At 33.9% G+C, this 16,401-nt stretch overlaps 1 protein-coding gene across 2 annotated transcripts in view; it reads right to left on the minus strand.

The window, feature by feature from the left end:
• LOC122838887 (adhesion G-protein coupled receptor D2) overlaps window positions 1–16,401 on the minus strand; it is a 77,197-nt gene that overhangs the window by 55,552 nt on the left and 5,244 nt on the right. For both annotated transcript variants that reach the window (XM_044129917.1, XM_044129919.1), the window contains 12 exons: window positions 16,228–16,339; window positions 15,958–16,104; window positions 15,568–15,670; window positions 15,171–15,282; window positions 14,569–14,624; window positions 14,001–14,127; window positions 12,986–13,089; window positions 11,048–11,150; window positions 9,872–10,025; window positions 9,478–9,611; window positions 8,939–9,054; window positions 7,759–7,879 (listed from right to left, as the gene is read on the minus strand). In XM_044129917.1, the coding sequence (XP_043985852.1) occupies window positions 7,759–7,879; window positions 8,939–9,054; window positions 9,478–9,611; window positions 9,872–10,025; window positions 11,048–11,150; window positions 12,986–13,089; window positions 14,001–14,127; window positions 14,569–14,624; window positions 15,171–15,282; window positions 15,568–15,670; window positions 15,958–16,104; window positions 16,228–16,339 (1,389 nt within the window). The remainder of the gene's footprint in view (window positions 1–7,758; window positions 7,880–8,938; window positions 9,055–9,477; window positions 9,612–9,871; window positions 10,026–11,047; window positions 11,151–12,985; window positions 13,090–14,000; window positions 14,128–14,568; window positions 14,625–15,170; window positions 15,283–15,567; window positions 15,671–15,957; window positions 16,105–16,227; window positions 16,340–16,401) is intronic.

Below are 16,401 nucleotides of genomic sequence, written 5' to 3' on the forward strand. Positions count from 1 at the left end.
ACAATACTATGGAGTGCTCTACATAGATTGTTTTTTCTTTAAACAAACTAAAGAAAAAAAGAAGAGAAGAAGAAATAAAACACACTATAAATATACTACTTAAAAAAACTGCAACATCCTCATTATAAGTGCCATCTCAAAGAAGCGTACTGGGAGTCAGGGCCGACCTTGGTATCCTGTTTGGATATTGTTTTAATGCTGTGCCTGGTAATTGAGAATGCAACACTAACAGTGGACTTTTCTTTCTTCTCTTATTTTCTTGGGCAATGGGGATGCAAACAATCTTGTCATGAAACTATTTGTTTGGTTTTTAAAAACCATGCTTCAGAACTAACCAGTAACACAAATGAGTTATTTCTTATAAAATAAAACACTCATCAGTTGTATCCCACTGCATTCAAAAGAAAAGCTGAGCAAAAAAATTAAAATGAAAGATAAAATAAAATAAAGTGAGGCAGGCAGAGCATGCCACATGGACAAAATTACCAATTGAGTGAAAGAGGAAAGGAAAACGTTCCTTCTGAATGGGGCTACTGTTCAAGTCTGCATGAGTCGAAAGAGAGAAACAAGATCCAGAATCTGATGTTTTTATTTCCTCAGCTAAATGAAAAGCACTGACTTGGAGTGAATCTTGTTAAAGCCAGATTGAGATAGTTGATGCCCATTAACCTGTACAGATTTCTTAAGAAAGACATTTTATGCTCAGTTCTTCTCCCAATCTATAAGCAGAAATAAAATTCTACATCATTTTATCTAGACTTAGGCCCCTATTAGTTTTTGTTTATAATTAGCTTAAATTTACATTGTGGGAAGTCACAATAAATTCACATTTGAAGGCAATAAAAAGCCAAATGATTCTATGCATGTATTATAAAATTAATCCAGCTAGACTTTAATTAAATTAGATAAGGCCTAAGTATTTATCGTCTTGTTTATAAATATTGTGAAACATTTGTTAACAATAAACAGCAGCTGCGGTGTTTAACAATCCCAAAATTAACAATATTGTCAAGGTTGTTAATTTCCCACTCCATACTGTTATCTCGTTGAGAAAATGAACTAATATCAATATATTTTAAAATATGATTAGAGTTGTTATCTTGTGATGTTTAGCAATAAAACTAACATCTCAATGTAATGAGTAACCCGAAGAAACTTATTTAATAACAATCAGTATTTAAAGAGCAGGACTTGAATTTGTGAGGCTTCTAATGCTGTGAAATGCAGTAACAGCCATACTGACAGGAAGAAATTGAACAGTTTTTATCTATGGTAAAGTGAGAAGAAAACAATTGAGCAATTTGTACCGATTTGTAACTGAGCTTCAAATAAAACAACAAACTCAAGATACAGAGTTACTGTTTGAATCTAAGACCAAAGTCAAGAACACTCACTTGTTTATTAATAATTAAATACGAGCAGAGGGAAAAGTGTAATAACATAAAGTAAGGTATGGATACATTAACCACAACATTCTTTGTGCACAAATAAAATGAAACCTGAGTTTATTGGTGAGCTAAAACTAAAATATCACTGATATCTGAGTAAAACGTTATCCGTATTAGACTTAATTACAAGTGATTATACTTGTTTGTGTACACAAACCTGTTAAAACCACCAACTCTCTCAGAGTTCTGCTCTAAGCAACTTCTGAGTGAAAAAAGGGAAAACCTCTTCTTGCACAATCATTTTAGAGGGCATAAAAGCATTGCTTACTCACACAACAAATCTTCCATATGGCAAAAATCAATAGGCAGAGCAACACTTTATTGATCATATCTATATCTTAGATATACTCTGATGTCAACTAGCCAAGTCTGGTCTGTGCATGTGTGTGTGTGTGTGTGTGTTTGTCTAAGTGTTGATAGCCGTTTGGTATTAATTGGCGTATTTTAATGCAAATATTAAATTCTAAAATATCTTGCAAGAATGTGAATCAATCTTAAAATTAAATTATGGAGTGAAATAGTCTCTTAGAAAAGCAAAAAGTACAATGCAGCTGGAAAAAAAAGTAGTGATGTCTTTCAACTCATAAAAATAAATGCACTTTAATTTTAAATTTTAAAATAATTACACACCTACTGGTTTCTTTCTAAAACAATACCACATTGCTTTCTCAAAGTTGTTTTTAGACCTTAATAAAATGATGAATTTCACATCTAGAGGTTTATTCCACCTGTGAAAATCTCCAAATTCATGAGATTTATTAGAAAACTGAAAACTTTTGTTAATGTGAGAAAATATATCTAAATACAACATGATGAAACAGACAAAAAAAATTTTTTTATTGATTTCTGTGACTACTTAACTTTTATAAAGGCACAGGGCTGCCCTCCTCAGGAAACAAAGCACTATAACAGAAATAAACCAACACATTTCTGAGCAGCACTGTCCCAGTCAAAGTCAACAACTATCAACAACTCGCAGAAAACAAACATCACCGTAATATTTTCTTTACCAACTGCTCAACTTCCTTCACCTCACCTATGCTTCCTTTTTTTCTCACCAACATCTAACTATCTCTGAACCTCAAAGTTATTGATAGTTTAAAGTTATGGGATAATAATAGGATGGACACTGCATGGCCAGGAACCTATTATACCCAGATAATAAATGGTACAGGGATTTTGAATGACATTACCCCGAGATTGGATGACAAAGAGTGGAAGAATTTATGGCCTACCCAAAGAGCACCCATTCTTCTCTTCTATCTCTTGCTGATAAGGGAGTAGATGAGGCATAACTGTATTTATGGTGAGGATGTTCATGAAAAATAAATAAAATAATAAAACAAGTAGTAGTAGGTAAGAGTAAAAAGTTTCAAGCATTCAAAATTCACACTGATGTTTATTTTTGATCAAAATAAGTTATGACAAGGGACCATGATTCCTCACATTTAAATGATCACAAGAAAATGTAGATGCACCACAAAATCAGGTCTTGACTGGATTACATTATTCAGCCAGAATGGCCCAACCTATGACAAGCTGTTCTGAAAAACATTTTCTGATCTGCGAAACACTAAATGTAAGTGCTACCAGTTAGTGCCAGCAAAAACACTCTTTGGCTTCTTGATTAGGTGACAGGAAGCAACGAGATAAAAAAGCTATTCAAAAGGAGGATATATATTCTAGGACACATTGGGGTATGTCTGCAGTTAATTTAGGTTGTGAGATAGCAAATTAAGGAGTACTGAATAGACAATCCCCAAGTTGTCATGTCTGACCTCCTCCATGAACTGAATTTCAAAGTTCTAGGAGCCTTTTGGAAACCTAAATGAATGTAGACCTCTAGAGAATACAGATTTTACAGTGATTGTTTTGTAGCACACACAATGTGACTAACCCTCTACTCCTACTATGAATATTTATGGATCACACAGCAGAAAGGCTACTCTGTATCTCGTATTAAAACGGCTTAAGAGCCACTGGAATTTGACAAAATTAGCATCTGCAGGTGAAAGGTTAAAGAAGCTGGAGATTGATGCTTCTCTTCTGGGTTGTCTGATTTGAGAATGTTATTCCACAGGTCCATAAAGGTACAAGTCCTGCACCTTTAATGACAACAGTAGATTATAGTTGCAAAATAACACATGGGAAATATTTGATTGCTGGAATTAAATAAAAACAAAGAAATAGAAAAAATAAAATAAAACATCATGATGATCACAGGAGTGGGTCTTCCACTTAAGCAGGGCATGATACAAAACCTCAATTCTGGACATAAAATTGAAGCAAAATTTAACAGTACTATCAACAAGTTCAGAAAGGCAAAAGTCCATTCATGCCAGATCAGCTGTGATTTTTTTCATTATAATGTGTTCAGGAAATAACAGTGCGGATAGTTTGTAGTGGTAAGGATTGTAGTGGGGGAGATGACGAGCTGCATCAGGGAGAGCTATAAGAAAAGGCTTGTCAACATTATCTGTTTTATTGATTTCATAGTAAAAGCGTGCTGCTTAAGCTTTATGTTACTTGGGCTGGCCCATTGATAATATGACAGTAACAAATAATAAAAAAACCACACTGTTAAAATTTCTTACCAATTTATCAGTTTGTTCGTTTTATAGCTTGTCTGCCAGAAATTTGCCTGTCCCAGTCTTATGGTTATATCAATTTAATAATGTGTGTGAATGGTTTTAACTAAATTCTCACATAAACATGAGAACGGATGATGAAATTTGCCAAGTTGAGGTAAAAACATTAAATGCTGAACTAGCTTCCTGAGAGTTGAGAAAGAAATAAAAAGAGAAATCATAACTCAGGCATATTCTGCAGCCATAGATTTTCTGACATGAAGTAGCAACTGGCCATACTTGTAACAACACAACCACTAATAGGGATGCCATCAATAAATTGCAACTTAAACATATTCTGCAATCTATGTCTTTTTTTTTTTTTTTTGTCCAACCACTTTATCAGCACAAATTAGGCTTTTCTAGCCTACAATGACATCACGTTTTCTTTAAGGTCTTGTCTGCTCGGTCAAAATTTAGATTCAGTTCAATAAAGAATACATGAAAGACATAAAATGTTCCACAGGAAAAATGTATATTTTTCAACTGGGAGGAGGACAAGTCCTCTTCACACATAATTATTATGATGGCCATGAAACCATGCATCATTTTCCTTTCAGTTTGCAATCATGCATATTTTTTATTTAACACATAAAATCCCTACAGGCTATGTTGGGATTTTTGGCTATAATGTGATAAAAGTGAACTTTTGCAAGGAACTGTACAGATGACTTCACTCAACCTATTTAATGTTTTTAGATTACCGTTATAGCCAATAAGAAATAATAAGAGCAATGTGTTTCCTCTATTCCAGACACAGAGCAGGTGCTACCCTGCACATGGAGAGTGGCTGCGGAGTCTCAACTCCTGCTGAACTTGGATTTGAGTTCTCTGACTCCAATCCATTCAAGGCTAGTTAGTTTGAAGTGAAACCTAAAGTTGTAAACCTCCCATGTATATTTTGTAGAAATGTAGTGAGATGTTTCAGAAGCAAGATTATAATGGGGTCTTAGTTTCACCTTGGATATTATTTAAGCCCCATGTGAGAGAAAAGTTTAAATCTGCTCTCACTCATTGATACAGTTGTGGCATAAAAGCCACTTGAATAACGACGTTACCCAAATCACCTGCATAAAATCAAATATGGTTGAGATTGGAGTCCGAATATGCCTGTACGGTTGTTAAAATTAGGTTTATTTGTCCGTGGTTTACCAAAATGTAAAACCCCAAGAACATTTCCTTATGACCACTTGGATATTTATCCTTCAGAAATGGGTGTTTTCTGTAAAATTTAATGTTTCCAGCAAGAAATGTTTTAACTTTTTACATTTTTATGTGCTTTTATCAAAGTAAAATTCATTGATTCATTAAAAGAGTCCTTGAACTAATATAACACACTGCCAATAGAAAATATAATTTTTGTCTTTATATAAGAAAAACAAACAAGCTTAGTCACTTTTGTTCAAGCCACTGAATAAAAGTGTAATCAATAAGTAACTACATTTTTTGATGTGTTTTAGTTAATGATCAGGGCCATACTGCATCATCAAAAAGAGAAAACTTAAGAGATCCACAAAATTTAGAAGCAGACAAAGAAAAACAGAATGTAGGATTCAGAGATGAAAAGCTGAATAGACAGAGCCAGCTAGAATTAAACACATAACAGTAATCCATATCAGACATTAAAATGTTAAACAGTGCAGTCCTACAACAAGAGCAAAGTAAACCCCTCTGTGTTAATTACTGTCGACATGGAAAAAATATAATTAGATATGAGAGGGAAACAGAAACTATTTATGGTAAGCAAAGGATCTGACTTAATGATTAGAGTGGAGCTAAGTCCTCTATTGATTTTCCGGTTAAATATACAGCTCAATTAAAGATACAGCTGATTAAAAGATAACTATAATTTGCAAAAGCAGATACAGAGAAGTGGGGGGGGGAGGGCGGGAATCCAGTGTGGTCTGCTACAGAGAAAGTATTACAAAATATATTTCAGGCATTCCGTTTGGACAGCAAAGTAGAAAATAACTCTTAAAAGCAGAAAATCATAATCCAAACAGGTACTTTTCTTATTAAATAATGGATGCATATTTGAACATTAATGTATGTTAATAAAATATCAAACAAAATATATAAAACAGTAAGAACAGTACAGTATCCACTAATTTTTTTAAAAAGAGGTTTTGATAATGTGAATTAAAGAACAATAATACTGAGCTTTGAATACAAAAAGCAGAAAGTAAAATAAATTACAGAATTAGAGTACAATTTTCATGTTAAAGTAATTCCCTTTTTAACACAGACAGCAACCTTTTCCCCTTTTTACTTTATATTTGTCAGTGACAAGTAAAAACACCTTGATATATCTCGTATCCTCTTCATATGAGAACTCCAGAATTGCTAAGTTTAATAGAAAACCTTTTGGTTCTGATTTATGAACAAAATATTGCTTAAATTGCTTAAATTGGGATGTTATTTACGACCTCTGCCTTTTTCCAGTAAATAGTAAACAGATGGTTGTTTTAAAGGCTTTACATAAGAAGAAAACTTAGAATTATAACTACTTCTTATGACATTTTACATTACAAATCACTATATGCAATTAAAATCAGCCTAATGTGATATATATAACATCTGTACCCAGAATGTAGTTTTAAGTGAGGGAAACAGATAAAACTGGAATTAGTACAGATGGGTATTCTTGGTAAAACTCAGAGCAAGGCTGATTGAGGCCCTAAGCAGAAATTCATTCAGGGGCCTAATTCCAATTAAGACCACGGACCAACCAAGTGCTGCTAACTTCTGTTATAATTTCTATGCTTTAAAAAGTACTGACCTAATTTTGAATTAAAATGTATGGCAAACTCTGTGTAGATCGGCTGCTTCAAATTGTTTATTACTAATGAGAGCTGCAGATAAAGTGTTAGTTTAAAAATATTAATTTTTTTTCAGTATCTAATGTCCATTGTGATTCTATAAAGATAACGCAAGGTAAAATGAACAGCTTAATATTTTTGCTTTTTATGTAAATTGTGAATTTAAAACATTTAGGGGTCTGAAAATATTTAGACACATTCTTGAGCAGGTTTTCCCAACTACTGCAGTGAACCAGAAGAGAAGTACAGAATTGTATGTGTATATTTATATATATATACACAAATATAAATATAAACTATTTAAAGTGCAGTGTTTACGCAGCACATGTTAAAATTATAGTTATATGAATGCCAGGATAAAACGTTCCTCAGCAGAGAACTGCACTGACTGCAAATGAGAAACTAAACTGATACTTTAATGTTCCAGCTGACGAGTAAATGAAAGGAATTTTCAAAGAATCTTGTTTTTTGGTTTTCTTTTCATTAGGAATTAATCTTCAAATCCATCCAATATATTGTTTTCTTCTTTTTATATTTTACCATTGGTACCACATCAATTTTCTAAATAGATTGTGCAATCATCTGTCTATTGCTGCTTTTGCATTGATTTGTGCTTTTTATATCTGGTCCAGAGACCTTGTACAGTCATAAAAGGAATCTATCCCATGTAAAAAAATAAAAAATAAAAAACGTTCATGAATGTGGGACCAATAAACTTGTTTATGCATTCATGGAGACTAACCTTTTTTTGTTAGTAAAAATTAAGTACAAAACCTTGGGATGTGAAGTGTTTCTTTTTTGTAATATCTAAGTTTTTAGTTTTCAATGTCTGTTCTAATAACATACATGAGTGTGTACGCTTACCTGTAGAGAATTGAGAAGAATGAAGAGGTAGGCCATGACGATGGAAAATGGTACCAAAACGCCAAAGAGCCATGTCAGACCAAGGATAGGCAGCAACACCAACACCGCTTTCACTGCGGCCCTGCACTCACATGAATACAAGAATAAATCGAGTAAGGAAACCAAACACTCACATGTGAATCTGAGTAAAGAAACATAAGCAAGATCTGATTAAGTTCTAACAGTCAATTTTATTTAATCTCCAATTCAGGTCAATATTATTTAACTTTTTTTTAAAGTCAAGGAATATTTGATTTGGAGAGCTTTATTAAGCTTTATTTCCACTTCTTTCAGCTTGCATAATAACCACTCTTACATTTTTAACTCCTTTTAGAAGAAAACCCTGCAGCTCTGGCAGGCTGCTTCTTCCATACACAAAACCATGTGGTCAGGAAAGCTGATGTGGTGACAACTTCCCACCCTCAAAGTGACTTAATTCTGTTTAGAGTCAAATTAGCTTCCCACTCAAGTGACTGCCAAACCACAACAGCTGTCTGTGCATTTGTGTGTTTGTGAAATGACATGTACCTAGAACTGGTTTATTCTGTGAGCCAATGTGTTTGACTTTCCACGCCAGCTGTCACCCAGAGGTGCAACACAGTTCAAGGCCTGCATTGAAAACTCTCACAGTGTATCTACTGTGCTCCTCAGCGGACCCACAAATTAAAACATTCACATAAATACACAGTTTATTTGTATTACCATCAGATTTTAACACTAATTGTATATGGAGGCAGGGTATGTTACATGCAAAAATTAACTCTTATTAGAGCACTGATACACTTCCTACCGTCTCTGAATAAAATTTTAAAAAGAGTGATACGGTACACTGTTATAAACCAAAAAGTCTTACAGACCTTAAAGGATATCACCACCCAATAAAAGCAGGACAAACACTAAGAAACTATAGGAATTTTAATTATAAAAGCAACATGAAGCTACATATTAAGACAGTTGAAACTTGAAGTAATTTAAATATTTAAAAAATATAGAGCATTAATGCAAAGCTACTTGAAATATATATTTTGCAAGATTGATAAAAAGAAAATACATTTGGATTCGACCTGTGACTACAGCTTTCGCCCAGCATCCCCGACACATTTTTAAAAGAGGACAAATGGTGCCTCCTAATGGCCACTACCTGATCTGCTCATAGGCTTGCTCAGCAGGACTCATGCCCAAGGCGAGCATGATGGACCTTCTCTTTGCTGTAGAGATGGTGATGATTACCACCCTGGTCAGAACCAAGACATTGACCTGAAAATATATTTAAACAAATGAAAATAGAACAGAAAAAAGTGAGATAATTACTCTTATTTTGCTGTGTCTTTTCATTATGACTGTTAGAATGTTCTGTGCAAACAAATTGTTACAGATTTTCTTGTCTAAGAATGTGATTTCACCTTAAAAAATATATTAGAATGCAACCTCACATATGTTAACTTGAAGGGAAAAAAGTGGGAAAAAGTCAAAATACTTTATAATTAATGATCAAACTGCTGAACAAAATCTAACTGCTACAATTTTCCAAAAAATAATTTTAAAGGAAGAGACCAACATTTAGGTAACAGTAGCAGTTGGATTTCCAGATACACAAAAGTCGAATGTTCTTTTTATTTAGCACTTTAACACTGAAAATAGCACAATCATCAACTAAAAGTAAATCAGTACATTTCTGACCATTATGATGAAGATGACCGGACCGACAAATCCCCAGATGATGCCATTTTGGACACTGAGCCAACAGTAGTCATCAGCTGAGTATTTGCCAGAAGCTGATGCAAGTGTGATGGTGACAATCAGCACAGGAAGACCTGGTAATATTAGGATAAAAATGTATTTACTTGAGATTAAGTAGTTTGAATTTAAAACATAGGAAATACATGGAGAGATCACAAGAATTTGTGGCACTCAAGTCTTTTTATTTATAAAAGATTTACCGGTACTTAAATTTTAAAGAATATCTGCTTAATGTCTAAGATACTTATGATTTTACAAGTGTTTTAATAACGACATCAGACCTGTTTGCTTTTTCAGTGACAAGACAACAACTTATATACATAAGCCACCATACCCCAACCGATGAGATAGTAATACTTCATATGATGATCCTCGCTGAGGTTGACTGCAACTACTTTACTCCAGAGCAGCAGCCCTTCAACCAGCATCCAACTGAATGCTGCCATGAAGAAAAGATGGAGCAGCGCAGCAACAAGTGTGCATGCCACCTACAATTATACAAAAATCACAAACAGATTTACATTTCAAAGTGAAGGTATGCAGTGACCTTCACTTCACTTTGCAATTAATAAATTGCAAAGAAGTCTCATAAAAGGTTCAGTAATAAAATAATTAAATATGGTTGATATGAACTATTATATCTGATCAAAATACTGTCATGATTGTATGTAGGGTTTGAAAAGGACATTTTCAGACGCCTATTAGTAAAATACATACACATTTTTTCTCTGAAATTATATTAGACCAAACTCCTATCAGAAGTTTCCAAAGATATGACATCACCATCTAGGCATCCCCCTCAATGTTTAAAGCGATGGCAATCATTCTGATCTGATTTAACTTCAGACAGTGAGGAAAACCGTGCATGTATCTTTGCAATTAGTGCATGGCAACTTCTGGTTTCACCTCTAAATACAGCTTCCATAAATTAAAGATCTTGGAAAACAAATAAATTGCAATAGAGTTATAAAACACACTGAACATCCAAACAAGTTAATTATGTTGTATTATTTCAGGCCTTGTTATGGAAGACGTTATTAATACTAAAATAACAAACAAGCATCTTCTCACCCTCAAGGAGGAATAAACCAGTCTTGACTAGTGGGTCAAGCCATCTTAGTAACCGCCACAGGCTGGGCCTTCAAGCTGATTGGGACAGCTTTTATGGTCACTTATGTTACATCACCTGCCAAAGTTATTTGTTTTCCATTTGTTTTTACATATTCAACTTCAAGTAGAACCAAAACAGTTTGTAGTATTTGTTTAATTAGACCTTATAATATTTATGAGTTTAATATTCTTTTCGTTATTACTATAGTTTATGTCATGCAGGAGTAAAATTAAAAACATGTATGTAACCAGCACAAAGTTAGAAACCCCATATTTTCCCATTAGCTAACTTACACTATCTTATTTAATTCACATTTGTCCATAACCTGTCCCTAAGAGCGACAACATTACTCACACAGACTGATAAATAAAGAAGATTTGTTTACTGCCTGTACGGTACCTTGCTGTGTATGGCGGAGCCACTGCAGAGCAGAATCACCTGGGCACAGATCAGAGCTATAAACAGGTTTTTATGGATGGATGTCCTGTCTGATTTAGGGATGCTATAAACACAGAAAGGGACATTTTAAAGGAAAAATGTTTAGTGAGACTGAATCACATTATATGAGTGCTGATAAAATGTTTGAATTCAAATGAAAGTTTAGGTTTTTCTTCAGTTAGTCTCTCTATAGATCCTTAATAAAGGACAGCAGAGATAATTGTTGCAAACTTAAATCAATTACCCATGAAAGAACAAAATAAATGTACTGACAATATAAAACATATATTTATGCTAATGGGTTGAAGTTAAAGGAAGAAAAGACAAATTATAAAGAGAAACTGTAAAACAAAAATTTATGACTTTGACTATAAAAGACAAGTTCCCAGATCTAAATTTAGTGTCCATTTTTATTAATTCTGCCTGATAATCCTCATGAGGACAGGTGTTGGTGAACCCAAATGGAAGATAACTCTGGCTGAAGTTTTCAACAAAAACTATCTTGAAGTAGCTAAGTCATTGAAATGATAAATGCCAAATGATTGTCTCCATTTCCTTGGATACACTGAAAAAGCTCAGAGACTAATATGTAAAAAAAAAAAAAAATCAACACCAATCTCACTTAGAGAGATAAAGAATACATTTGTCCATGTGTAAGATTACTTTTACTTTTATTGTTAAATTAAAGAAAGAGGATGTGACAATTGAGTTTCAAAAACAGTGGACAAAATGTTAATTCAGTTAAATTAATCCAACTGTTTCATGCATGTGTCTATTATATGCCACCTCAATTACATCTGATCTAATTCTATAAGTTTGTCAAATGATTCCTTCAACTTGCTGAGATTTAATTGGAAATAAGGGAAAAGTAAATAAAAACCTTGGTTTCCTATTTTGTTTTCCAGAAAAATACAATCGTCTAACGGCAATAAACATTTTTTATTGATAACAGAATCCATTGTTATATTAAATTAAACTCATTTAAATGGGTAACAATAATAGTTGTTTTGTTCCCGCTTAACACATCCTAAAAGAAATTTACAATGTGAAATTTTAGACACAACAGAATAACATAATTACCGTACTCTTTTCACCAAAGTATGAAACAACAACAAGCTGACACAGCTTTATGCTTCTCTTTATTAATGTGCTGCAGCAGTGCAGCAGTACTAAAACATCCATTAAAGCTCAATTATTTAAACCATTTAGGCAAATGTCAGCATTGGTGCTTCACACCAAATAAATTTTACAGTCTCTAAGCAAATCTCCACCTTTCCAGTCAGTGTTTTATCAGTGGAGTGGGATGAGTTAAATGAAGATCATACAGCAGTACGTGTGAAATGAACTGCTGCCCTCTTTGCTTTAAGGACATTTATAAATTGTCAGGGCAGCACCTCTTCTGCTGATTGAGATCCCTATGTGACTATAATGTTAATTGCCAGCTGTGGGATTTCACCATAAAACTTCGGAGAGGACTCACATGTAGACAACAGCAATTACAGCATTAGCACAAGTCAATACTGATAAAAGCCTGTAGGACAGAAGGGGAGCGGCCAAACTCCCAATATATCATCCCATGCCAGATGAATGTGTATATTTTTAGTAATCTCAGTTCATTAAAGGATCTATTCTGGGGTGTGAATCAACACATTTTTCTAATAGGAGTAAGGTGAACTAATAACATAAGCATCCATTTTATTATCAGAAATAATCTAAATTAAAATATTTAACCAAAACTTGGAAACAAATACCCATGGACTGAATGTTGTGGGGGAAAAAAAGTTTATTCTTAAGTTTAAGGCAAATCAAACCACTTCAAAGATTGTTGACTGTGGTAGCACAGAGGCTAATTATTTGCATCATTGGTGAATAGAACAGGAATGTTAAACAGCTACTCACTCCAGGACAGTGAAGAGCATCAAGGTCACCACCAGTGCGCAGAGAGATGCCCCACAGCCGATGAACGTAAGCTTGGTCAAAATAAGCTCTTCTTCAGGACTCCACTGAAACAGAGGACACACATTGTAATGGAAAAGAGAAAATGAGAGTGGGGAATCTTTTCTAATATGGAGATTTGGTTGGTAAATCATACAGTAAATCCTAACATTTTATGTTGCTATATTTTACCTTTCACTAACAATGATCTTCACATGAAAAGACATTAGAACTGTAGATTGTGAAGACTCTATTCAATGTTTTCTCATGTGTAATGTCTAAGATTTAGCATATTTTATCTATGAAAAGATAGAAATTTCCCGCCTTCAACTACTTATTGTGTGTGAGACTAGAGCCCATAATATCTGCAACAAATCTTGATTATCTTTATATTTATACTGATATCCATCTTCAATAAAAGTTTAAAAGGTCTGTAACTTCACTAAACAAGAGTTAAAATTAATTATGGCCTATGGTCGTTTATAGTCACCTCACAAATTGTTTGCTTGGTTTTAAATCTAAACATCTAAGCTTTCACTAAAAAAAGGATAATGGAGCTCCAATTTTAAAAATGTTAGTTAATTTGTTACATGTAATCAAATTAAGTTAGTGAAACTTAATTTATTTACTTTTGTTTAACCTGACAACTTTATACACCATATATATTTACTTGAATAAACTTAATTTTAATACTTTTAACAAATTAACTCACTTTTATTTGGGTCACTTCTTTTCTTTTTTCAATGTTCTCTTCAAATAAAATAGGGTTTCAATGAGTGTATCTCCAGAGTTCAAACCTTGTCCCATCCTTCGATAGAAACTAGCATGTATTAATGCCATGGAATTCACTGTAAGATAGGTCAGACCTGATGTTTTTAATACAATAGTAAAATGTACGTGTTTGGTTCTCTAGTTCTAGCTGCAGGTGTTTCACATATATGAGCAGATATTTACATCCTGTCAATAAATGCGTTGTTACCTTAGATTCCAAGTAATTCATCAGAACTGCAAAGTTGGTTGTGTGGTTACACAGACATAAAGTATCACTAGAGCCAACAGAGATCACGGAGCAGCCATCACTGGACCAGCCACTCCCGTGACTATGCCTAGATAATGGAGCACAAAAGCATTGACACAAACATAAATGTTCATTAGTTCTCCCCATGCATGAATGGGTTATCACAAGGTACTCTGGCTTTTGTCCTCTGGGGTGAGTGTGTGCATCTACAGTATATTTGTCATTTCTGCCTATGTGTTGCCCTGTGTGATGTACTTGGTCTCTCGTCCAGTGGTTACTGGAGACATTGGTTCTCATACATCTGTGTGTTGTAAAGGTATACAATACTAAGATGACAATACACTTTGATTTGCTATGCTTCTTGGAATAAACTACTTAAGCCTGATCATACAAAATGTTTTTTTTTTTTGTTTGTTTTTTAAACTATGTTTACACCCCAATATTGCCAATTATTAATGTCATTGAGATCCTATTGAATTAAAAAAAGTGCCATGACTATTAAAGTGGATCTGCTGTTGGTCAAACTTACAGCAGGCTGAAATTCCAAAATGCGCAAACAGGACGAACTCTCTGGGAATACTTTGTCTAGAAACAAAAAGATAGATTTGTGATTATTTGCCATCTCTTCCAATAGCAAAGTGTCAAAATATTGTAATAACCAAGCTAAATACAAACAAATCTCATAGCCTCCTACCATGAGCATTCCAGCATTTTCCCTTAAAAGCATCACGACAAAAGCTTTGAGTGTAACCCATTTGCAGGCTGTAATCATTGAGGTCAACATCGATTTCTCCAGAATTTTACATGCATCTTCTCAAACCATTCTATGCTACTATCTCAAGAAAATCAATGTCCTTCTGTATGTCGGAGGACAATGTTTTCATTCAAATGTATTATTCGTCTTTCATTTTGGATTCTTTCCCTCAGGGAAATGAATCCTTAGTTTGTTGTTTAGAAATAAATTTTATAATTTTTGTTTAAATTATATATTAGCAGAAATACCACTCTTGGTTGGGACTAAATAGCTATAAAAAAAACAAATCTTTGAATAGTAACTTCAATAATAGAATGAGTACATGTAATTGTTTAGATTATTTTACAATATGAGGCACCATGAACAACATCCTGTACCATTTGTGAAGATGAAAGGGTGTACTGGACGGCCACAGGGACGGTTTGGCCCTTCAAGACATCTCGGACAGTCGCTGATATGACAGCAGAGGCTAGTTTTCCTGAAAGAGTACTAGAAAAGCAAATGACAGTTATCACTAACATAAATCTTACTTTAAAATAATCTACTGGCTTCATTTATTTGAAGGACAGATCATTGTACAGATGACTAATATAGAAGCATCAGTTTTGATGCAAAGAAAATTTATAATATTTCTACAGTTCTGGTAGCTTTGCTTGATGAAATAAAACAATAGAAGAAATTCATTAGAAATATGAGATAAGAATAAATTGTTGAAGCGAGTTCAGATGTCCTGTTTTTATTTTGGAATAACATGGTGGAGCAATGGTATCTAACCTGTCTGTTTTGTTTAGCTGAGTTTCTGTAGATTTCTCTGCTGCAGATACAACCTCACTGAGGTGGCTGTAGTGGGTATGAATAAGCATCACTTCTTTACATCCTGTTTTCACAGAGAAAGAACAGCTTAATGTGTAACCCATCATAGATTGGTGACAACCAAAAGAATAGAAATAGGCAATGAGTCGGCAACAAAAAAAAAAAATTAACTGAAAGTATCTTGACAAGTTAGGCCTCTGACATGTTAAAAATGTCTACCTATAATAGTGGCTTGTGTTACCATTTAAATTTATAATTTTTGTCGATGGCCGAGTTTCAAATATTAAAATCTAGACATTAATTTTCATGGTACAAAAATATAAGTTGTGAATGATGATATCTCATTCCTACCTAATTTATGTAACCGCTGTAGTTCAGAGTCTGGGATAATCAGCTCATCGTGACTACGTCCTCTGGGCCTGTGAGAGGAGACTCCAGATGGCTTGAAGACCTGACTGCTGCTCTCGGGAGAAAGTTTTTGCCACTTCAGGTACACATCTGATAGCACAGGAAGCATAATATGGGCACAGCTTCTGTTATTTTATACTACTAATGGTTTATGTTACATGTATGAAGATGCAAATTCTGAGATGTAAAGAATAATTCAAAACAATACATCACCTATGTTTTTAGTAGAGAAAGTGAAACCCCTTTGCTGCACAGAGAGTGTGTCTGCAAGAGCTTCAGTGAGACTATCAATGCTCTTGATAATTGTAAATGGTCCGGTGTTGACCTGCAAACAGGTTTTTAAAAAAAAAATAATAATCACAATTAATATAGGAAGGGGTTTTATAG

Source organism: Gambusia affinis, linkage group LG10 (assembly GCF_019740435.1).
Source record: "Gambusia affinis linkage group LG10, SWU_Gaff_1.0, whole genome shotgun sequence".
NCBI lineage: Eukaryota > Metazoa > Chordata > Actinopteri > Cyprinodontiformes > Poeciliidae > Gambusia > Gambusia affinis.